The sequence below is a fragment of the Plectropomus leopardus genome, chromosome 6 (assembly GCF_026936395.1).
Source record: "Plectropomus leopardus strain MGB_pleo_1.0 chromosome 6, ASM2693639v1, whole genome shotgun sequence".
In the NCBI taxonomy this organism is placed as follows: Eukaryota; Metazoa; Chordata; class Actinopteri; order Perciformes; family Serranidae; genus Plectropomus; species Plectropomus leopardus.
The window spans coordinates 14,986,942-15,013,119 of record NC_142181.1 but is presented as its reverse complement, the minus strand read 5'-3'; the positions used below and the strand labels follow the sequence as shown (position 1 = coordinate 15,013,119).

The following is a 26,178-nucleotide window of genomic DNA, read 5'->3' as shown; positions in this document are numbered from 1 at the left end:
GAAAATAGTAAAATCTTTCCCACTTATTATATGCAAGTAATCAATATCTAATAAATAGAAAATCTTTTATTTCAGACTTTGCCTTGTTCTTAAGAAAAGAGGACAATTCTGAAAACAGACATACAATTTAACATTTAAATATATTTAAATAATAATGCTAAATAAATGGTAGTTAATTACAATTTGTGAGAATATGATTTTTTTCAGTCACAAAATCAGAAATATCAAAACGTTGATTCTTTGCAGAAACCTGGTGTTTCCAGTTTTGACATTTAAAACAAATGGCTGACTCTAAAACATAAAAAAAACTACTAAAATGTAGCGTCAAACTTACAGAGTAACTGTTTTTAATTGCAATTCTCCCAGGATCCTCATTTCTTTGTATCAGTAACTTGACTTAGAGATATGTAAAAAAAATAATGACACTTACTTTGTTGAGTGATTGCCAAAGCCCTGCAGAAGTTTTTCACATAACATAAAATAATTTTAACGATATAAATAAACTGAAAAAAAACAACTAACTAAGAATACTGACTTGAGGTGTGGTGTAGGTTTGCTTTTTATAAAGACTGATCTTTGATTCACATACATGAACAGAGAGTCAAACTACAAACTGACAACAAAATCTGAATGGAAAGTGTCCATTTCTGTCTGTTTTGGTTTCACTCTTTTCCTCTGATGAGAGCAAATCACTGCAGATCTGATGACTGACAGTCTCACAGACCAATCCAATACTTAGAAACTGGCTCGCAGTTCAGACACAGGAAGTGCTTGTTCCCTGAGGTGCGACTCTTAAACATTTCCCTTCAGGCTGTCCACAAATCTGCCTGCATGATTTTTCCAGATTTTTTAGTCTATAGAGCTTCAATGCCAGTCTGGTGTCAAGTAAAGGTTAACTGATGACAATAAACTAGTTCTTGGTGACCACAATTGATTCCCAGCTCTGTGGTTAATCAACTGCTTCTCAAATGTTTGGATTTTAAAAAACAGCTTGTCTGGTCCCTGTTGTGTGATGTTTCAGCTGTGGCCCACTGGCAGTTGAATTCCTCTCTTTTGTAAAATCATAATCTTGTTGTGTTCGTGATCGTAGAATTGCAGGTGGTGTCAAAGCTTTGTCTCAATCACATTAGACACCAACATGAGAAAGCAAATTAATTGCACAGAGGGCCAAGTCAGGGAAAATAGGAAATCTAGCTTTAACTTTAGAAACATAGAGCATTATGAGTGCAGTGGACTGGTGTCTTCAGTTTTTCTCAGATGTTGAAGCTTTTCAAGCCGTCAGCTGGGGGTTGGGCTGGTTTGTAGAGCGGAGCAAGTCTCATGCTGCAGGTTAAGGTCTTGTCCTGCTGGGCCTTTTGTAATCATGGGTGGGGATGCATGTGAAATAATAATATAGTCTCTGAATTCACAAGTTATTTTGGCAAGTTTCATATACATCAAATGGCAAAGTTGCTCTTGTTTTCAGTGAGGTTGACCTCAAAATGTAGAACCAACTCTGATCAGCTGAAGGACTCCTTGTTGAATTCAAAGGTTGTTCCAGAGGATCGAGCAGAGTTACACAGTCTGTGGAGAGTCCTGGAGATACCTTTTGGACCACAGCAGAAAACCCCAACTCGCTTACTGAAATCACAAAGAGAGAGACAGAGTAGACAGAGTAAAAAGAACGAGTGAATAGATGTAAGAACTCTGGAGTCTGAAGGCCAAACGCACTGAAAATAACAACTGATGTGCCTCATTCAACACGAGTCAATTGATGCTTTCAAGGTGTACAAAGACATCTGATTTGGAATTCCAGCAACACAGAAACACCCATATTTTAGCAAAAGGACGCTATTTATATGTAGAGTAGCATAAGTTTTTAAGGGACCAGCAATCTCATTTTATCTTTTATTTTTTCATCCAAGTGGGTGGAAGTCACGTAAAGCACAGCTAATCATTACTCTATACTATGTGAATGAATTGCTGTAGTTAGGTCTACAAAGCAGGTAACTTTTTTTTGACCAGTAGATGTCTGTAAACGTTCATGAAACCATAGATATTGGGTGGGCAGATGTGGGTCTCTTATGCTACCAGCACTTCTGCATCTCTGTCTCTTTGCCTCTCAGACTTTAAATGCTAGGTCCTCATTTACAACCTCAAAAATCAAAACAACTTCAGTGGAGTAGAGGCGTCTAGTCAGTTTGATGCACCTCATTATGCTTTTAGTGCATGTTTGGCCATTTAAAACATTTGCTGTACTTCATGTGTCAGATGCTTTCAGTGCATTTGGGCCTTTTCATCCACCCATGGACATTCCCACATACTCACTGCTTATTGGACTTCCCAATCTCATCAAACAGTAACTTCCACCTGGGTCGACCGACCAGCAGCCTTGAGGTGAGTGGGCGGTACTTCTCCTCAGACATGCTCTGGAAAAGAAGGTAAATAATCAAATCAAACCTGCAATAAATCATTTGTTTTGGTCATATGGGGCAGCGAAAAAACAAGCTGACATCATATTACTTTTTAAGTTGATGTGGCGGATTTGTTAACAAATGAATCTGACATGTGTAGGTTAAAATATCCCACTCAGTCATGACAACACATTCTCCATCTTCCTCTTTCTAAAGTTCCTCCACTTGTCTTTCCTCCCCTGCTAACCTACCAGCTGCAGCAGCAGTCTTTGCTCTTTAGTTAAAGGGTCATTAAATGTTATCTGTAGTGCAAAAGGCTGGGGACAGTTATCAGTGAAGCAAAGCAAATTGAGGGACTGACGAGGTGGGATTAAGTAAAAAAAAAAAAAAAAGAGCTCCGTGGGTTGTTTGTGTATCAGCCAAATTCGCTACTCATCTATTGAATCATTCAGTTTAAAATTGAGCTATTTCAGAAAAAACAAATTTCAAATTGCCTTTAAGATCCATCGGCCACAAGATAAATTACATTTATCTAAGCTTCTGTATGTGCCAAACTATTTTTTTATGTATTGCACAGAAGAAGTGTTAAAGAACATGAAGTTTTGACAATGTTATTTTATTCTCCATTGATAGGCAGCTATGCATATTTAAAGCAGATTGCATTATCCATCTACAATCTAAATAGGATATTTTTACTGAAACAAAATAACATATCCAACACGTTCACTTCTTTGCACTGACTGACAACCCAATAAACTCACTAAATGTCAGGCCATTTACAAAGGACATGGGTGTGAGACAAAGGTCAGGCAAAGTGTGATGATGCTGTCTTTTTGTGAGTCCTGCGTTAATCCTTTTTCACGGCTCTGACAGGGGTCAGGATCTCTCTGTAGGGAGGTTAGGCTACACCAAGTAGTGTTATCTGATTTCCTTCCTTTATCAGGGCTTGTCAGAGATCAGTAAAGCTGGATGTTTATGCAGAGTGAGAGCTGGAACCCTCCAAAATCAGCAGCATGAGACATTAAAACAGACAAAGACAGACTTTTACTAAGCTGATTCGCAGTCGATGTGCTTCCTGTGGCACGCCTCAGAGTCGTGAAAGACCAGTTTTATGGCTCCTTGTAAACACTAGCATGGTGTAATGGTATGTGAAAAAGTGTAACACTCCCCGTCGGGGAATCGAACCCCGGTCTCCCGCGTGACAGGCGGGGATACTCACCACTATACTAACGAGGAGATGTTTTTCAAAGGTCACATGACCGATTAAATAGGAAGTGACTAGGACAGGGGCAGAATTTGCATTTGAAAAGCTGTGTTGCGTAGCATTTTCTATTTAATCTACACATATGTCTGACATCTTAAATAGATCATTGGATTAACTTTGACAAAGCGAATCATTTAGTAATTGGAGTAAATATTAGCAGTTTTTTTTAGAATATGATGGGAAATATGCCAGAACAATTGATAATATCAATTATATTGTTATTATAGATATTCTTTTATTGCTCTCTGAGGTATTTTGTTTCTTTATAGAAACTGTCTCTAATGGCTGCTGGCCACAGAATGAAAGAGGTGAGGATAGTTTGAGTATAAAACTGCTGGATTCCTACAAAAGTGCTTGAAGTGAAACAATTTAACACAACAATAAATACCGTAGCCTATAATTCAAAAAGAGAACACTCAGTGAACTCAAGACTTATTTGTGCTTTAGTTTGTCTGTCATTTAGCTGTCATTCACTGCCCTCTAGTGGGCTAGATTTTTTAAGACTGAATGAAGACATGAATGAGTACACAGACACTGAAATGAAAAGATGAACATGAAAAGCTAGGTGTGTGTGTGTGTGTGTGTGTGTGTGAGAGAGAGAGAGTGTCACACCTACCTGCAGGCTGTCTGTCTGACTGACGTACAGTTTCAAATTAAAGTAGTCCGGTTTGTTTTCCTGCCAAAGCTAAATGGCAAACACAGACATGGATATATCATAGTTTTAGTGGTGCTGCATGTATTTGGTCTTATTCAAGTGAGATTTATCAGTGATATTTAGAATAAAATGCAACATTTATTTCCTTGAAATAAGAGAGGTAATATTAATAACAGCCACAAGATGGCAATAGACCCAATAAATCTGAAATCTGTCCATATCACTGAAAAAACCTCAAACGTTTACATTTAATTTTTTTTTAAAAAATCTCTGTTCTGCTGACTGGTTTAATACAGCTATGTATTTATATATATATATAAATACAAAAATTTATATTTTTTCCAAAAAAAAAACCAAATCATTGACAGCAAACTTGTAGTTGGAGTTATGCAGGGGTTGATAGCATGCTCTAATAAGTGTTTTTATTTGATTACTCAATATTTCTATACAAACTTCGTTTAATTGTAATGGTACTTTATGTGACAGTTCACCCCCCCAAAAAATGTCATATGTACCTCTTTCCTGTAGTGCTGTTACCCACCTAGATTGTTTTAGTGTGAGCTGCAGAGCGTTGGATATATCAGTCAGAGATGTCTGCCTTCTCTCCAATATAAGGGAACTAGATGGTCACTTTGCGGTGCTCAAACTGCCGAGATAATACACCTGAAAAACTCAACAGCTATGTCTCTTTCCGGAAATCATGACCTGGTTACTCAAGATAATCCACAGACTTTGCTGTGGGAAGTTTTGATTTCTGGAATGAGACATTTCTGTTGAGTTTTTCAAATGTAGTTTTTGCCGCTTTGAGCTCCACAAGCCGATTAACATTTAGTTCTATAACATTCGAAAGAAGGCAGACATCTCTATGACTATAGCACTGCAGCTAAGAGGGAAAATATAGTTTTGATTTTTTGGGTGAACTGTCCCTTTAAAAGCCCAAGCGCCACAATAACAACTACCTAGCTTATATGCTTTCTTTTTCAACCTCTCACCCTCCCCTTAAAACTAGGAAAACTTCCTTGACCTGACTGATAGTAAACACAGACAGGAATGGAAAGTTGCTTACACCAATAGCCTATGGCAAGTTGAAAATCTTTGCTGGTAAACTGGCTTAATTTCCGGTAAAGGCAGGGGCGTGCAGAGACATTTTGAGGGGCAGTGGCTCAGATCAGATATGCAAAATAACTGAAGTTCTTTCAGAGAGTGAACCTTTTGACCAAATGCTGACATTCAAGCACACCAAAACACTGGATACCGGTCAAACAGTTATCAAACTCTGATTATGGATCACAGTTGAGTTGAACATGTATTAATCAATATAGCATGCAGACTCCGTCCTCACCTTGTGATGAAGGGCACACAGCAGCTCAGCAAACCAGTAGAAGGACTGGAGCTCCCTGCAGACCCACACAAAGTACAACCTCTGCAACCTGAAACCCGTCCAGCCGTCACTGGGTACACAGCGGGGAGGAAAGGAGAAGCATAGAAACACTGCTCAAAGTGTTCATCATTTGTATGTAATATATGTTTCTCTGTTTTTTTCATGACTCACAGCAGAGCATGCAGCACGCAGGCGAACGGTGTGACTCCTATTCCCCCCGCAACACAAACACTGACGTCGTAGTTAAACACTTCCTCTGATGGACTTCCAAAGGGACCATCCACGTAGAGCCTGAACATACAGTGTGGACAAAAACACAACAGACAATCAGCAAAGAAACTGGAAAAATATACACATGCATGTATTTGTACTTTCCCCTTAGGGTCAAACAGACACATAAGCAGATAAACATCCTGCATTTGAAATCTCAGAGTCTGGGTGCAGCTTGTCTGATCCCCTGAACACACACCCGTCATCTCTACAACAGCTGCTTAAACACTTGTATCATCGAAGCACACAAACACACACACAGACATATCGTTCTCACACACACACACACACATACAGAATTGCGTAGCAGAGTGACACCAAAACATTTTTCTGCATTAGGAAAATATACAAAAAATATGCTCAGACAATACTACACATGAAACTCATAACTGAGCCCAGGAAATTGTTGGTAATGTTACAACAGCGTTTACACAACCCAACACTCACCACAAAGCCAAGTGAAGCTTGGCTCAGTTTAACTGTCACATTATCACAAGCACTGCTCAGAAATACTTCTGATTTACTTTAGTTCATGGCCAAAAACATTGTGTCAAGTAAGTATAACATCAGTTTGACAGCTTTGCATTATTAAAAAGACATTTTTTCCCTTTTCATAAAGCCTGACTATCCGTTTCCTTGTTTCTATTCTTTATACTAAGCTTGGCTAAACATGTTTTAAACCAACGTCCTAACAGAAATTAAACTGGTATCAATATTACAGATAATACGTACTTCTTTAAAAGCATCTTAGGTCAGGGTAGGTAAGTTATGAGTAATACCAACTGTACTCACTTTACCTACCACTTTATTGGTGACAACCATGTGATGTCTTAAATAGTCAGTACTGCTTTCAAACTTTATTCCAGTTTTTTAAGGCTTAAAGATATGCACAAGTAAGGGCAGGCCACTTTGAGTGATAGACTGATTCTGCGATGCTGGCATGCTTTCTAAAATCACACACTGGGGTGCATGATGCCTTTGGCTGGTTCTGCATAAAAATGCAAAAGCAGTATTAAGAAGGGACTTGGTAGCGGCCATGTCATGCGATCTTTGTTTTAAAATGACTGCAGTCTGATTTACCGCTTACTCTTCCACACTTCTGGCTCCAAAACTCCAAGATGGCGATGGCAAAAAAGCCAAACTTGAGGCTTCAAAACGGGAGCCAACAAACCAATCAGTGCTGTCACTGTGGTTATGTTGATTATTTTTATACAGTCTATGAATAAAATCAAACAAAATATTTACTAAATTAAGTAACACCCATGTACACTAGCTGAACTACTCAAGTAAAGTGAAATCAGTCCTCACCCCTCAGACCATAAGTGGACACTGTTGTACCCATTAGCCTGCTTAACAGAGGGAGGGGGGTTTGGGGTTTTTGATGGTTTGTTTAACTCTGGTTTACTGTCACAAAACAAACTCATCTCCTTGTCTATCGCTGTCTATCTCTCTCTCAGACACAGAGCAGGAAGAGCATAGGGTCAGAGGTCAGGAGGTCGAAACCTCTGACCCTCTGATTCCGAGCCTTCATGAGAAATCATGTCAGCCAGCCAAATCACACAAACACACACACGAACACACACACACACACACACACACACACACACACACACACACACACAGACACGTACTGGGGGTATCTCCTCTGTTGCACCATGGGAAGGATCTCCAAATCTATCCTTGGTTCAGGAAGTAACAGCTGTGTGAACCGCTCTGAGGGGAGGACAGGAGAGGTTTGCATTTCACATTAAATCATCCACTGATCTAACTCTCAAAGAACAGACATAAAGATTCTCATGCAAACGTTACTGTACAAATATCCCCATATTTAAAGGTTTCTATACATTCCAACATGATGCTTTCCAAACTTTCCTTACAACATGTGGTCATGGCAGATTAAGGGGCCAACACAAACAAATCGACTTCCCTTCCTGTATGCTCTGAAAGTGTGTATGTGTGGAAATGTACAGTAGCAAGTGGAATGAATGTACATGTTCTTGCATATGTCGCAGGCTCCCAAAGGACACAGCTTCCTCTAGCAGTGAGTCCCTTTTGAGTTGAGCTGCTTACTAATGTGACTGATACAGTCAAATAAGAAAAAGTAAAAAATAAAGTATAGTAACATTACTGACCTTTTCTTTTCTCTCTAAGTGCAGGTGATATATTTGAACCTTTAACACAGCGAATCCTGAAAGTCAAAAACATCCCAAAAAGAACTACTCAGGGTTCCTACAGTTTAAAGAAAGTTAAAGTTAAGACTTTGTAGGACTTTTTTACTGCCACTTGGTATGAAATTTAATTTTTTTATTGGTTTGCCTTGAAAAAGCTTCTTTATTTTTCATTTTATTGGAAGTGGTAAATGAAAACTGGTGTTGTTTTGTTGGTTTCCCTATCCTGAGCTGTGTGACATTAAATCTGGTAAATTATTTTTAAAATCTATATAACAAATTATTTTGAGATGTAACACGGCAATGTTAGAAAAAGGGGATTCCTAATATACTTTTTCGACCATCTTAGGATCTTTTTTATCTTTTATTTTTATCCCTGTCCATCTGGAATGATCCCATAGTGTTTGTAAGCAAGTGCATAATAATGAGCTAATGTTATAATGTTATATATATATATATATGTGTGTGTGTTATAAACAAACCTAAAGGAGACATAAACATAGCTAAACCAAAACCAAACCACAAAACACACGTCTTTCAACCATCTACGAACAAGATGGCACACCATAAACTCACTACTAAACCCAACTAAATAATATGTCCGTTGGACTCAAAGTCCCAGAACCCACCGCTCCCCACCCCCACCCTTGCATCATCATTCAATATCATATCTTTTCAATATCTTCCTATAACAATAGGCGCATATAAGAGTTGGGTTTTTTTTGTTTTGTTTTTTAAAAAAAATGAGCCATAATTGCTATTTCCCAACCTTTAAATTGAAACAGACAAAACAAAATGACTTCTGATCGGGGACAGAAAATGTCTTTTTATCAGTGTGTTTCTGCACATGGACAGTAAGCCTACGTAAATACCCTTATGTCGTGTGTGTGAGTGTGTGCGCACCCACCAGTCCAGTCTCCCACGACTCGAAGATGGATGCCAAAAGTTTCCTTTTTCTCTGTGGGACACTGAAAGGAGATAGAGAGCAGACAGTGAGTCACAGCAAACACACACACGTACATACTCAAGTACACACACTCTAAATTTGTGGAAAGTCCAAGACTCATATATATGTGCAACTTACAGAAAGACAAAAAGATGCACACACACAACCCAGTGCACATAAACAATACATAGCCACAACTCTTTTCATTAAATTTAACAATACACACACACACACGGACACACACAGCCTTCCTGTTGGCAGACGGCGTTACTAGCCTCAGGGGTCTGTCTGCTCTCTGTCAGTGTGATTCCCTGCCCTCCTCCTCAAAGCTCCATAACACACCAGGCATAGGCATGCACATACTGCTGTGTGTGCGTGTGTGTGTCTGTGTGTGTGTGAATGACTCCTGAATTCCTTCATGCTGATTAAACTGTAAATTGTTTGTTCGTCCCATGCATTTCTCTCATACAATCTGGACTAAATCAGAAAACATCAACAAACAATGTGAAAGAGAATATTACTGGATGACCCAGCTGTCACTCAAGCAACAGCCAGCAGCAGAGGAGGGCGGGATGTTTGTAGAGACAAAGAACTGCATGTTCCTCTCCAGGGGGAAGAAAGTTTAAGAACCTGTAAAAGCATATGTGTGTATGTGTGTGTTGGCATTGTGTCATGAGAGAGGAATGCCTTGCATAAAGTCTTACCGTTGTGAGCGTGAAGGGATGGTTCTCAAATGAAGAGACACCTGGACAGTTAAGAACAACATACTGAGACAGAGAGGAGATGGGGGGGGGATTAAAGAGGGAGCATGTGGGCAGAAAACAGGGGGAGAGAAACAAAGGTGGGAGAACAGAAGACAGAATCAGATGAACCTGTTAACTTAAGACATGAAACAGAGTTAGCCACAGCAAAGGACTTCATATTCTCCTCAAATAAAGTATTATCATTAACCTTTGAAACCTGGTGCGCCATAACTTTTCTTGTACTGCTTTCAGACACCTTTCCCAGATTTTTAAACCTTTGAAAGATGTGCAGATTTTTGCGATTTCTTTCAAAAACACAATAAAAAAAACAATGAGTAACTTGTTGAGAAATGTCTTGCAAATTGCAAGAAAGAAGATTTACTTATTTTCTGAATATATTTCTAATTATCAGAATTTTTTTTTCTTTTTACTTTCCCATAGTTTTTTGTGCTAATTTTAAGGTTGTTTTCTTGTACTTTTAACTAATGCTTTGCTAGTTTTTGAGTAGTTTCCTCTTAAAATGCTCATTGACTTTATCCCATGTTTTTTTTTTAAAGAAATCAAGCCAATTTGCTCGGATTATAAAGGGTTAAATAAACAGTGAAGTGATAAAATACAACTAAGATGTTCATGTTGCATCTTCTTACCTGTCCCGGACGAGCTTTGAAGTTCTTCTTCAGCATGCGCAACTCAATGACACTACAGGGGTGCCTGATGACTGTCACTATGGTAACCGGGTCGCTGCTCCGGATGTAGCGGTAGAAACGCTCGGCACAGTAAAGGCAGAGAGGACCAGACACCCAAAGCCACGTCTGCAAATACACAAAGAGAGCACAGACTCACAGACTTTCTACAACATTATGTTAACACAATCACAGACAGCTTGATGTTATGTTTGTTTGGACAATTTCAATGAGTTCAGAGCTCTCAGCAATTAATTTGGTGAGTACTTAGTAACAATAACATGACCAATAAAACTAACAGTCACAGCTACAAAAATAAAACCCCAAGCTGTAGCAGATTCTAGCTTTCCTTTAAGGCTAAAACGTACTTCTCAGTCTGCACATATGAATGTGTATGTGTGTCACTCAGGCATGTTCATGTGGCATTTTTCTTTAATGATTCTACGTTTATGGGATCTAAAATAACATTATGAAGTTTGTCAGGAAGTTGGATCCACCACTCAGTTTCACATGCAGTTTTAAAGTTATACCTAAATTGGAAATTGCATTGCATTACGAGCATAAGGAGAAACTTCACTGATGTTCTTCTCTCTGTTTCTAAATTCAAATATTTGAAAATAATGGCAAATTACACACTACAGGATATTATCAAGATTATCGTGTCAGAGGGACCATGGATGCACAACCTCATGTAACCTCATGAGGAAGTAGTTGTAAATAAAACGTTAACTTAAGTGATGTGACAGCTTGCGCTAATGTTAACCCTCTGATATGGACTTTCTAGACATTTTGTCATTGGTTTGCATCCATTTCTGTAGTTCTTTTTCTCCACTACGCTGCTCATAATTACAGCCTGTGTGACACTGAAAGTGTGCGGCGTTAGCCCTGACACAGGAGGCGTATCAGTTTGTGTATAAAGGCTTTCTTATTCTTCCAATTTGTTTCCCCAAAACACAAGGAGGCTCTGAATCAAAGAGTTCATGAGAAAACATGCAAACCTACTCCACTTTTCAATCACAGTGTGCGGTGTGTCTGCTCTTTCTGCTGGCAGTTACCTGTAGCAGACTAATTGCTAACAACTTCAGTAAACCCTGCAGAGCTCAATCAGGGTTCAGGGGGGATTTTATGGAACCAGCTCGTTGCTTAACGACCATGTGCAAACACATAATCACACACGCAGGAAGAAACACACACAAACACAGGCCTTGATGTAGAGAGGATCCTGCCCCTCCCTTACAGCACTACACCTCTAATAAACAGGTCCAACTCCCTCCGACACCTCCCAAACACACGTCTTACACACCCTCTGCAACACAGACACAAACTTACAGGCACACACACTGCATTCAGCATGCACACAAATCAATTTTAATGCCAAGATATATGTAATGCACATGCACTGCCCCACCCCCCCACACACACACCTGGGGGTAGTGTGGCTGGAAGTGAGCCTCCTCTCCGCATCTCCTCTCTTCATCCTCGCCCTGCTCCAGCTCCTCACCCTGCTGCTCCGTGCTGCTCTGATTGGCTCTGAGGCAGCCAGGAGGGTGGGCCTCTATGTTGGTCTGATACTTCAGAGCTCCTCTGATGGAAAACACAAGAATATAGTTGATGTTAAATTGGTAATTTTAGTGTAACATTTAGATATCCTGAGCTGTGGTACTGAAAAAGGTCATAAAGTGCATGACATGTTTATATTAACCAACAGGAGCATTTTGATCCCCTTTTTGCTGCCACTTTCGGACACCCTGATATAATAAAATACAGGCATGCTTGTAGTTTGCATGTGTTAATGTTATGGAATGGCAATATAGTGGCATTTATATTATAATACTTTTTTTAAATGACTGTGCATAAAGTCACTGAAAATGTACAAAGGCATGCAGGTCGTGACGGGTGTAAATGACTTTCATCGTGGGTCGATGTATCGATTCTTTGAACAATGAAACAAAATTTGCTGATACCACAAAGTCTGAAACAACATGGTTTTGATTCAATTCAATTTAGAGGCCTGCCAATGGTGTGAGAAATCAGTAAATATCTGCTTGTCATTATAAAAAGAAAGGAGGTTTGGACCAAACTGGGGATACAGACTTTCCATGGGAATTTAGAAAAAAAAAGTCATACTTTCAAGATGGAAATATGGATCGAGCTACACTTTATCAATGCACGAGCTAAACTTTATCAATGCGAAATACTGGCCTTCACCCCAATAGACTTTTCGTCTTCAGACCAATAGCCAATGGGTTCTGAGACTGCATTGATGATAATGGATCATTGATCATTAAATCGATAAATCTATCCTAATGATGAATTGTAGCGACAGATAGTGTCCTGAAAACTTGGCTCTAACATTAGTGTGATTGTGTTTGCGTTTTTTTTTTGTGTGTATGTTTAGCCTTTGGTCATAAATGTGACCTCTAAAAATTTCCATCAAGAAACTATTACAAACAAATTCAGCTATTTGACATCGTCTTTAAAAGCTGTCAGTTAACATTAGTCACTCAAACTAAATATAACATAACAAAACACTGCAAAAAACAACAGGCCCGTACAAGTAAACCCCAGTTCAACAGTTAAACGACTGTCAGTGAAGAAATGTCTGCACCACAATTTCCCCTAAAAACTCTGAAAACTTCACTTTCACTTGGCAAAACAAGAATTTAAATTACATTTTGTGTTGATCTGATATTTCTTACTGAATGACACTATAAAATAACATGCTTTGAATGAAGAGAGCCAATAAAATACTGCATGGTTTCTTGTTGTTTTGTCAGTGAGTCTGAAGGTGCTGATGGAAGCTCAGAGATGTCTCCAGCCATCAGTGGGAGGCTCCAATTTTTGCTGACATTCACATGTGAAGCAAACTCTTATCTTGTCTTCTGGAGGTGGTGGTTGAGAGGGAAAGAAACTGTACCAACAGTGCAGAAAAACACACCGACTCATGCAGAGATAAATACCACATACACAGACACAAACGTAGATTTAATGCTGCCATTTATGGCCTGAGCCTCAGAGACCTACCCGACCATGTGCACCATGAGGATGACGTAGAAGACAATGAAGAGGTTGTGTGTGTACCAGAAGATCTCGTAGTTTGACAATCTGTGAAAAAAAAGGCAAAATAACCACATATATGATTAATTTCAAGGAATCTAACATCTATATCAAACCAATGATGTTTTACAAGAGGCATGGTGACCAAAACAGATTTAAATGAGGAAGATTAACATTGTAACATGATTTAAGGGAACAAAAGAGCGAGAGACACAAAAAGAGCAGAGACAACAAGAGAAGAAAGCGAGGTCAGAGTTTGTTCAGGACCAGACGCACAGACTCCCAGCTCAGAGCCTGAGTAAGCAGGACATCAGAGGTCAATATTAAAGGGGTCATTACACACAATGACCCCCCCATAAACACTGCAAACAATGAGCATAATCAAACCCTGTATTCATCCTCTTTACTGCAACTGCTTTCATGTTTTTTTTGTTAAAGTATATCCTGTTTTTGTACAGCCTGGTCCATAAACTTTGAGTGATTTAAAGTTATTATAGTTAAGAAAGTGTCAAAGAAATATTTTATGTCAATTTTAACTGTATTTCAATGCGACGCTAATTTACTAATAGATTTTGCAATATTGATCACATGCCGACGACCTTTGGTTGGCTATCTTCAACTTACACAGACAAACTTGAATAATGTTCTTTCCCCTGCCTTTCCTTTCAGATGAACTTATTAAATACCCATTTCCTCTTCCGTGGACAAAATTCCTCAAAAAGTATGTAATAAGCGATGATGTTAAAGGGTGCAAATGCTGATGTAAAGTGCTACAATTCACAGAATATATTAATAACCTTGGGAGCATTAATGTGTGTTAATATCAGGGGATCAGCGTGACTCATTATGTTGGTATTCTTCTGGTGCACAGCAGCCTTCAACCCACTGCTCCAGCCACTTAGCCAAACTCTTATCTAAAGCCTTAAGTGGTCTGGAAAAGCCTCTTATCCTCTGTTCAATTACTGAAGAAAGCAAGGACAGCACATGCACACACACACTTCAGGTCTCACACACCTGCACACAAATGCACACATGCAGAGTGCGTGACCCACCATGACCCGAGTAATGACAGAGCTGTGAGTGGAAAACTTAGTGAGGATTTGCTCTGTAACAGACCTCTGTTAGCATGTCTTTTCATGGTTTCCATCAATTTTCTCTCACACAAGCAAGATGAGAGAAGAGAACTCGGACAGAAAGACAATGGCCAACAGACATGGCATAAGTAGATATCCATGGAGCCAGAGACACGTGTGCACAAACACAGAAACATGAGGACGTTGGCTTGATTTCTTTCAAAAATATGAGAAGAGGCCAATATGCAACAAAAGAATAAATGACCCAAAAATGAGAAAGAAGTTAATAAAAAGTTCGAGAAAATTATCTGAAAATTAGTAATAAATGAATTATTTGAAAAAAAGGAGAGTGCCTAGAAAAACTGCTTTGAAAAATATAATAATTCTGCAACACTTACAGAGTTGCTCACTGCCTTTTCCCCATGTTTTTTAAAAGAAATCGCACCTATTTGCTCAGAGTTCAAGGTTTAAATACTTGTGAAAGGCATCTGAAAGCAACACAAGACAAGTGATGTCGCTACAGGTATCAAAGTGTTAAGAGAATTGGATGTCATGCGCCAATATGGCTCCTATTCATAACAATGAAAGTTGTTCACACCGCGAACAACTAAAAAGTTTTTTCTTTGCATGCACAGCCTACGGATGTTACTGAAAGACTTACAACATATAAAAAGTGATTTTCTAGACTTAGGGAAACTTTTTAAAGTAGTGGTTTGGCTGACTTACCGTACGCAGTAGGAGGAGGATGTGAACATCAGGAAGAGAATAAGAACCAACAGGACGCCCGTGACTCCTGGGACTGAGAGAATCAGCCAATTAGAGAGTGAAGACAAAGTCAAAACATCACACACACGGGAGACACATATGAGGGAGATATCTGTTCACTACGAAACCTCATGTGATTTAACAGTAAGCAGTCAATCTTGTTTTTTCTACGAGGCCTTTTTCCCACCAAACACCAAAAAAACAGAGAAGAGAAAGAAAGGACTAAACATAGCAAACACAGCATGACTTCCTCCTCTCTTCTTGGCATAAAGCCACTCTAATCTGCAACACACTCACTACCTCCAACGCCACACAAGTAACAAATACCAGCACACACATGCACACACACAGCTCTGGTCTATAGTCTATACTGTATAAGAAAGAGTAGTTCTTCTTACTTGTGGTCAAAATGATCAGCTTGGGGTCCTGGGAAAGAAACACAAAAAATAAATAATTGCCCATTTTATGCAAATGCTTGACCAGGTGTGCAGAGTTGACGGTCAAGATTGATACTACCCTCTTTATTTCGCTGTATTTTATCATTCTTCAAAAAAAAAAAAAAAAACTTTTGTCACTTTTCATGATCTCAACTGAGTGAAACACCATGTATGCCTTTGAGGAGATTGTCCAGAGTGTTTGGTCTAGAGATGTCAATGGTTAACCATTAATTGGTTAACCAGCAAGAATATTTTTGAGTTGCACCAAACTAGCTGGAAAGCTACACAGGTAACTGACAACAATTTGTGCAGATAGATGATTAAGCTACAAATCAAAATGTCTGGGTATTACTTGTGGAGTCCCTCAGGGCTCTGTACTTGGTCCTTAACTGTTTGTTCTATATATAAATGCCATACATAATGTATCAAAAATATTGAAATTTGTTTTGTTTGCTGACGATACAAGTATTTCCTGTTCCGAGAAAACTTAAAGTAGCTTTTGTAGATAGTCACAGAAGAAATGAGTAAATTAAAAATGTGTTTTGACACAAACAAATTATCAGTGAATCTGAATAAAACCGAAAGTTATTTTGTTTGGAAATAATGAATGCAAAAGTACAAGTTATATTCGACAATGTTATTATACAAAGAGAAAAATTAAGATACATTTCTGGGTGTGAAATTTGACCACAAAATCTATTGGAAACCCCATATAAAGTTAACCATTTAATTACTAGTTAGTGGGTGTAGGCTATCAAAAGCAAAATGAAGATGACATCCAGATTTGGGATTAGACATGTTGTTATGATGGTTATTGATAGGGGCCATGGAATGCATAAAGTCAATAAGGGTCCTCACAAACATCAAGAACAAAATGTGCAAGTGTTTGTGTCTCACCTCTCCTTTGTAGCGTGCCAAATTAAGAGCAGGAAAGTCGTCTGAGTAGCTCACACTGAAGTTGACGACATTCGCCAGGTGGGCAGACACGTGCACAACTACAGAAGTAGAGAAAGTGTTACACAATACTGATTAGAAACACATTTTTGAGTGCACACACCAGCAGACACCAGCCTCTTACTTCTAACAATGCATGCACACTTAATTATAAAGGTCAAGATGAACTTCTAGCAGACACTCACACAAACATCTCTTTGTCTATTCAGCAGAAAGTCAGCAAAACATCCTCTTGACTCACTGGCACGCGAGCACACACACACACACACACACACACACACACACACACACACACACACACACACACGCGCACACACACACACATGCACACGCACACATCTCCCTGACATCATAGGCTAACCATGCAGCCATTCGACAGCTGATGGAGTTAGAGGGCGTAATCATGAGACACAAGGGTCCTTTTTTCTCACTCACATCCTTTCCCACTCCCACTGCTTCCCCCTCTCTCTCTCTTATTCTCTTACTCTATTTGTCTCTCCCATCCCTGCTGTCTCTCTGTCTTCATTGTCATTTGTTGTCTCATAACTGTGGAGCTCAGTGAGAACATGAGAGCTTTGCCTAAAGGGAAGAGGAGTGTCTGTGTGTCTGTAGGGAGATGTTGATGAGCTGAGGAATAAACGGCGATTATGACAGAAGACTTGAGCTTACAGATGATGTAATAGTGCAGAATAGATGCCAGAACGTTCTTTATGCTTTATATATATATATATATATATAAATGCTTTAATGTGGAGTGAATTGACACAAAACTTTCATCTCACATCATCACCAGGTCACAATTTCAAATGTTATCATGCTGACACGCTAAACTAAGATGGCAGAACATTTTAAACATTGTAACTAATTAAAATCAGCATGTTAACATTTTCATTTGTAACTTATGCTTTTGGGGGAGTTTTTCCTTAGACGATGCGAGGGTCTAAGGCAGAGGGATGTCATATGCTGTAAAGCCCTCTGGGGCAAACTGTGTTTTGTTATAATGGGCCTTATAAAAAAAATTACCTTAACTTGACTTGACTCTTTAAACTGACAGTATTACATTCTTTGGGTTAAATAGTCATAAGCCTCTAAGGACCTGTAGTTATTGAGGTTGCAAATCCCTGTGTAGTAATGTCATAGCACATTGCACACGATGTTACAAATTTGCCATCTTTAAGGCAGAGTAGGACCTGTATGAAATGACTAGATCACTATGAGGAAAAGCACACAACATGTGGGTATATGTAGGTGGCTAGTGCTGGTCGTTTTTTTCGTGAGAAAAAAAAAACTCACGTGTTACTGTACAAATATGAAGCCAGAACATTATGAATTAGAGGAAGGAGCCTGTAAAGCAGAGACCCATTGGACACACAGCTGCTGGAAGCTCCCATGATGTCATGAGAGAGGAGACTTACAAAAGCAACAACACACACACACACACACACACACACACATACACACACACACACACACGACCAGCTGGGGGGACATCACAGCTGGTACGCCAGGAATGCTGAGCCAGGCTGGGTCCATTTATCTACACTTCACATACACACATACTGAAACACACACTCAGGGATACATATAGACATACGAGCTGCTGTGATAAGTGAGTTTTACCAGAAAAGATGCAGATGGCAACTCCACATGCAACATGAAAGGTCTTGCTCTTGTCCAGCAGTCTCCGTGTCTCTCTGCTCGATACCTGCATCAGTGTGTGTGTGTGTGTGTTGTAAAACAGTATTATCTTTGTGGCTAAGATTCAAGAGAAACAAAACACATGAACATGAATCATTTCAACTTATCATCTTCCCTCCCTATATTTACAATTTGGACAATAATGCATCAACAATAAGGATGTTTGCGGATGTACAGCGCACTTGAGCAGTTCATTTCCCAAATATGATTTACAGAAAAACTACTAAAAAGAACGCCATCACATATTTTTGATCAAACCCCACATTTCATTTTACATCTCTTAAAGCGACATAGGCTCGATTTTGCCGCAAATTTTTCAAAGTGAAAAACCCACTCTTCCCTCCTTCTATATTTCGCTCCTCCCTCTTCCCTCCCCCTCCATCCCTCTCTGTCTCTTTCTTACCATTTGTGTTCCTCGGACAAAGGTGAGCAGAGTGCGACACATGGGCAATAGCACCAAGCTGCAGTTCAGGTTCAGCACAGATGCAGACGCCCTGCTGATGCACAGTCCTAGCTGGGAAAGACACACAAACACACACTGTTAGGCAGGTTGCTGTCATGAGGCCGGATACAGCGGATATAAAGTGATAAGGGTCCGGCAGATTAAGATACAAACTTTTGAGCTGATCCTATTCAGAATTTAGGCAATTCAATGTGTGCACTGAGGGATTGAGGCATGACTTCCCTGCCACACACGGTTATTTAACACCATCTTTGTCCCTCTCAGTATGGGGAGCTAATAATCGTTCTCCTTTAGGCATCTCTCTGCTGGAGCTTTGCCTTTAAATAGAACACACATTTAGTTTTGTTGGGACAACACACACAGACTTTAGTAATGGTTTAAAAATGAATTCAAAATATAATTTAAAAATCTAAAATGACAGAGGTGATAACATTTTTTGCTTGAAAATTAAATTTTATAAGAGGAAGATAAGTTTCTAATTATTTCTTCAGCACCCCTCTGCTGAATGCAATTCAGAGGATTTAGGATTTTCTTTCACGACCACAGCAGTGGGAATATCACTAAATCGCTTGTGCAATAAAGAAGTGTTGAATAAGATGGTTATGTTGATTCCAGCTCCTTAGTTTGTTTTGTTTGGATTTGTTTGATCATAGAAAAGGAAAATTCCCACACATAAAATTCACCTCTGCAATGCCCATTGGATTATTTTATCAAGACATTTCTCATATATACACACACATATATACGCAGCATGTATGCAAAGTGATGCATAAATAGGAATCTTATTTGTTTTCTGGGTGTATTTTTTTTAACAAAATGTGAATCAGATTAGTTTTAGTGCCTATGGTTTGCATATTCCACATTTTTATCATAAAATGTCATGCAGTTTGGACTCGCATGGGTCTGTTTTTTATCTTTGTTTAGGTGGTCTTGACTTGTTTTCCTCCGTTAATAAACCAGGGCTCCAACACTATGGGCCTACTCAGTGGGGTTTTTTTTATCTTAAATGTTGACAGGTTTTCAATACAGGACAAAAGAAAACTCACCACTACAGTTTGCCAAACCTGCTGTTTCTTTGTGCTGTATACCCATGGATGTGAAGAAAATCTTGTCTTATCTCACTGAGTATACCGTTCAGCTCCTTTAACAGTCACTGATCATCTCTCGCCTTGACGACTGTCAGGCAGGTCTGCCAGTCTGCATAGTGAAACCTCTGCAAAGATTCTCTCTAGCTCTCAAAACGTTTCTTGTGCTTTCTAATTAAAAATGTATTTCATTTTTTAAGCACTTAGACTGTATGTTTTTCATGCACCTTCAAGCCTCGTGCTATTTGTGCCATTTGTATTTTTGATTATGTTTTGAGGCACACTCAAATTGTGGCCCGTGCTGTACCTTATTGTAAGTCACTTTGGGACTGCCAAATATTAAATATGAATGATAAATGATACATAAATAATATAATATTTATTTTTTTCTATTTATCTTTTTTTCTTTCATTTTCAGAGGCAGTTGTATGAATACTTTTTATCATTTTACTATTGTTGCTGTGGTGGGCTGTTACGCTCTTTCAGCAACCATGCCTCGTGCTATTTTTATTGTTGTACTGTACTTGCCTTATGTCTTGTTGTATGTTGACCATGGTGGCAAATGACTTTCCCCTTAGGAGATTAATAAAGTTAATCCTGTCCTATCCTACATCTCTACTGCATCTCAGAACACCCTGTCTGTCTGATACAGCACCTGAAACCAGGATGAAAAGAGTGCCATTTACTTGAGGTGGCACGAGAGCGATGTGCACTATGTAATCTGGATTTACAAATCTCTAACTTCAGTTAAATAATCAAAACTGTTTTCAGGCGGAAACACTGGATGAACTTTGGCATCGACTAAACTCAGCACATTTGAACATGTTCTTGGCAGTTTCTTTGAGCACTGCTGGTGCCGTCTCCTCTGATTATATCTAAAAACTGAAACAAGTAGTGTGAGAGAAGGAGGTGTGTGAGGTTGTATATGAGACAGACAGAGAGAGAGGGAGACAAGTCATGTGCAAAACTGTAGTCCAACATTTTATGAGATATTCCATCCCAAAAATCTTGTGAGCATTTAACTGTCTCACCTTTTAGACTGAAAATGTGACTGCTAGTGGATTCAAATTTTGTTTTTATGTCAGCTAATAAGAAAGCTACATAAACTTTTCAAAACACTTAAAGCACTTGTCCCTTTCTAAGGGATAGCGCGGATTTCTCCAAGTTGAGATGTATGTGGTTGTTATTCAAAGTCAGTGTATTACATTCACTAGATTGTGGAAGCTTAGAAATGTATTGCTGAAGCTGGAGGTCAGCAGCAAAACGTATTTACACCAACAAAACAAATTACGTCAGTTTTAGTGTATAACGTTGACTAATGGCCAGAAAAGTGTTTTTGCAGACAAATTAGCATGAACGCATTAGCCAGGCATGCTAGTCATGTTTACCAACTTGACCATTATGTTGCGCTTTTACTGTATTTGCATCACAATTCACCAGCTTTACTAAAAACTAAGCGTACAGCCACAGGAGAGATTGGGATCGGGCCATTGTAGGTTGACCTTTGACTTTTATTCTATCAGACATTTGTGTGAAATACTGTCATACTTTACGTATGGATACTTGACTTACGGCCAAAAACACGTTTTGTGAGGTCACAGTGACCTTGACCTTTGACCACCAAAATCTAATCAGTTCACTTGGACTCAATCAGTTGAGTCCAAGTGAATGTTTGAGTCAAATTAAAGCAATTCTCTCAAAGCGTTGTTAAGATATTGCATTCATAGAATGGGACGAACAGACGGAAAACTGAAAAACACAATGCCTTTGGCCATGTCTACCACCAACATAAGGCATATAAATCTATTTTTGCTGTTTTAATCAGAAGAACAACTAAAAATCTGATTAAAAAACACACTGCCAGTGCCACCACTAAGCATGTTAATATACAACAGGACAAGCAGTAACTGTAAGTGTTTAGATACGCAAAATGACAAACTAACCACAGTCCACAAGGAGCCACAGTGCAACGCACTGACGGGTTTCTGACATTTAAGAATTGAGAACATAAACAGCCCAAAGTGAGAATCTACATATAGCAAGTCAAGGCTAACAGCAGCAAACTTAAAAGTCTGATACCTCTACCCTTTAAAAACATCCCACGCACACTCACTCAACTCAGCTTCCCACAGAAAAGCAGCTGACGGCAAAACCACAAGCAGGAGATCTGATATCCTGCTTTCTGTGCATCCCCAACACCCCAAACAACCAAAACACGCATGCGCGCGCACACACACACACACACACGTTGAACCATACAGATGAATAAGATAAGATGCTTTCTGAAGTTAAACCTAAATTCCCTTCATCGGTTTAAAGCTTTGAAATACATCTCCATCTTTTACACGCACACACACACACACACACACACACACACACACACACACACACACACACACACACTCATACATAAACTTAAGCCCTCTGGCAAGGCATTCAGCCGAAGCCAGCAGCGTGCCCACACTTGCCCCTCTCTCCCCTGTGCCTCCCACTGTACAGGCAGTGCATGAATAGCTCACACATGCTGCTTGCTGCCTCATCTAATCTTTCCTCTTATTTCATTCTAAACTTTGTATTTTCTTCAGTGACATCATACAAACACGGCTCTTCATAATCAGGGAGCAAATAGCTGGTGGAGAGCAACAGGCAGTGTCTGAGCTTAAATAGTCAAACATTTGGGTGATTTGCTCTGGAAACAAGGAACATCTTCACTGGCACAAACATGCAAATATACACACACACACACACACACACACACACACACACACACACACAAACTTGTGACAATAATTACACCAACACTAAGTAAGTCAATGAGCATCAAAATTGAATTCCTGATTCTGTGTGTGTGTGTGTGACTGTGTGTGACTGTGTGCCCAGGCTCATCTCACTATTGGCCTGAACAGACCGGCCAACCTACATACACACACACACACACACACACACACACACACACACACACACACACACACACACACACACACAGATGTGGCTAATTGCCATCACAGAGTTTAAAGTCACAACTCAGACTCATTAAACCCTGCATGTGACAGTTGACCATCCATCACAAAACGTGCTCCTGTGATATAAATAGAAGTCTCTGAAGACCGTAGCGGCGTGTTTCTTCAGAAACAGATTTAGTCCCCGTACTGATGAAAACCTGCAGTCTGATTATCGTCATCTGGGAAGTCACTGTGAAGCACCATTGGACCAATATGGGGACCAGTTTAGTAAATATTTTATTCTTATTCTCTATAAGTGTGACTCACTGTTTTGGGTGCAACTTATTGCAACTGTAATCTGTTTTCTTCCCCAAGTCTTGCTTTTGAAAATCTATATTTGTCGATTTTCTTCTATCTGAACTATGACTTAACAAGTTTTGTGACACTTTTTGCCAACAAGGAGAATGTAGATCAATCTCTTTCTACATAACCACACCCTGTGTACGAACAAACACAGTCCTAAGAGAAATCTGATCGAGCACAATAAGTGAAAGCATCTGTGTGGGTGGACAACAGGTGTGCAGGGGCTTTAACAGGTCCAAAAAAATGAAATACCATCTGACAACAGGGCTGAGTGCAAAAGAATCTATATACTGCGGCACATTATACTGTGCATTGTTGGTATTTCATAGTGCACTATATAGTGGACGAAATTAACCGCTGAGACTTCAAACACTACTACACTAACACTATTTCTGTGATATGTAACAGTTTTGAACACAGCTAATGTCATAGAAAATTACGCAGTTAAATGTAAGTCTGACATTTTTACCAGCTGATACGTCAAGACGGCTGGTATATTTTTCACTCCTTGAGTCCATGTGTGTGTGTGTGTGTGTGTGTGTGTGTGTGTGTGTGTGTGTCATCATGGCAAAATGTAGTCCCAGTGACACAGACTCTAGCGGAGACTACCACTGACAAGATTTTAAGTACCTTACCAGGTGGTTACATGTCTGTCTGTCATCTGTGGACAAATATTTTCACTGCAATAGTGTCATAATTGTGACAGGTGCAACTTTACAGGCGTGTAGTTGAGCTCAAACTTAAATTTGAGTTCGACGATGGGTTTGGACCAAGGGAGAGAGCTGGAAGTAGAGGGGTGGGAGGCAGGGAACGGGCCATCGGCCTCCCAACTGAACACTGCGGCTACACAAACATTTTATGTTGCAGATCGCCATATCAAGGTGGAAGTGATCCCATCTAAAGATGGTCTCTAGTTTATTTGATTATGTACAGCGGTATTTTTCATACACTGACATGTCAATATCCAATGATCCATCTCATCTTTACATATAATCAGAGTTTGTATGATGTGGAAGTAATCATGTTTTACTAAATGGGATTGTAAAATGTGTTAAACAGTGTCCTGTCCGATTAAAATTAACTTCTCAAGCTTGCTCCCAACCCACTTTTGGATAATACAGGGAATAAATAAGCACATAAACCAATACAAACCTGTATCTGAAACCTCGAACCAAATCCTCTTATAGTACTAGCATAGTATATACTTTTGTTTAGTATATTTTGTTATTTAATGGTCCAAGTTGCATTGTTTGAACCTGTTCAACAATACAGATCAAACTTTAAAAGCACTGAGTGTCAAGTATTGAGACACAGATGGAAAATCATAAATGCAGTGTGTGTCAGGTCTTACCCCGAGCATCTTGTAGAGGTAGTGATACTGCTGTCCAGTGGAGTACAGCAGGAAGGTCTTCAGGAACAGCCAGGTGTTGGCTGCCAGCCACAGCATCTATACATACACACACACACACACACACACACACAGCACAGGATGTACTGTAAAGTCTGGGCTACAGCCATGTAATTTATTATCAGGACATTGGACATAACATGTTAGAGCATCTGTAATGTTTTCTGTTAGGCTGTCAAAAGCATCTCATGTGCATTTACATTTCATATTTCAGGATTTAAATTTGATCTTATACTAAAATATAAACCATGGCATGAAACTGTTGTCGTAGACTGCATGAAAACAGCACATAAAGAACAATAAACTCACTACAGAACACTGACAAACTAACTCATTCAGTGCCCCCTCAGGGGCGAAGTTGGTCCAGGACTTCATGAACATAATGTGCGAGTTATCTTAAAAAAAAATATGTTACAGCAGCTCGTGAGCAGGTAAAATAAACATATCTATTAACAGACTACGATATGGGTGCAACCGAACAGATGCATAATCTCTGACAAAAGTTTCCCACCAGGACTAAGTGCTTTCCTCCCTCATTGGCGACCCAGCTCCGCAGCGACACAACCATGATGTCTCCACTGGCTCAGCAGCTGCCCAAACTTTTCCACCAAAAGCCTCGGTGTGGCTGAGAGGTGAAGACACGTCCTCCCTGCAGCTCTGTCTCTAGCTGTGTGCCTGTTGTGCAGCGTCCACACACCGGCCGGCGTCTGCTCCCTACGTCCCCCCCTGCACTCCTCCTCTCCGCCGCTGCTGCTGTCTGCTCTGAGCGCAGCTTGACTTCTCATCCCCCCACAAGTCTCAGCGGCGAGGAGCTCCCCATAAAACTCTCCTCATGTCCTTAAAGTTTGCTCTACGACAGGTCTGGACGTTAAAGTCAGCAGTGTCGGTAAAGCATTTTTGAGTAAAAGTTGTCTTGGGGTGGATAAAGTTAACCAACAAACAGCGGGGGAACAATAAACACCAGTCCGCACTACTTCTCTGCGCCACTAGAGGGCGCCACAGTCTAACAATGAAATGCACTTATAACCGTGGATGTAACACTCACCTATGATGCCCAGAAAAGGTTAAACACATATTTATAAGCCACCGTGGATCATTAGAGCACACCTGCAAAATGGCATTCAAATTAATTGATACTGACCGGGAAGAGACTCTAGAAATGACCACAAACAGACACAAAAAGACCACACAGCGTTACAAAGGAACTGCAACAACACACAAAATAACTGCAAAAAGAGGCAAAACAAACAGCAGTACTACAAAGACACAGAAAACTATTTAAAAAATCACACCCACCCCTGCACTTCACCTCCAAGATGTCACTCAAAATAACATGCAACAACACGCAAAATAATGTCAAAATGGGCAAGACAAACAAACAGACACCAAATCACCACAAAGGGACAAAACCAGCAAAAAAGACACAATAT

General features: G+C 39.6%; 1 protein-coding gene and 1 non-coding gene across 2 annotated transcripts; both read right to left on the bottom strand.

Moving 5' to 3' along the window:
* Positions 1-51: 51 nt before the first annotated feature.
* On the bottom strand, positions 52-25,675 carry nox4 (NADPH oxidase 4). Its single transcript, XM_042487013.2, has 18 exons — positions 25,260-25,675; positions 24,692-24,787; positions 18,891-19,001; positions 18,410-18,494; positions 16,733-16,830; positions 15,797-15,824; positions 15,360-15,432; positions 13,528-13,608; positions 11,928-12,087; positions 10,468-10,632; positions 9,782-9,844; positions 9,039-9,099; positions 7,595-7,676; positions 5,865-5,984; positions 5,655-5,763; positions 4,274-4,342; positions 2,308-2,408; positions 52-1,620 (listed from the first exon to the last, which is right to left on the bottom strand). Exons 1-18 carry the CDS (start codon positions 25,314-25,316, stop codon positions 1,500-1,502), a joined length of 1,680 nt encoding a protein of 559 aa, XP_042342947.2. The 5' UTR covers positions 25,317-25,675; the 3' UTR covers positions 52-1,499.
* On the bottom strand, positions 3,558-3,629 carry trnad-guc (transfer RNA aspartic acid (anticodon GUC)). The gene has a single exon. It is a non-coding gene; the product is annotated as a tRNA-Asp (tRNA).
* Positions 25,676-26,178: the final 503 nt, after the last annotated feature.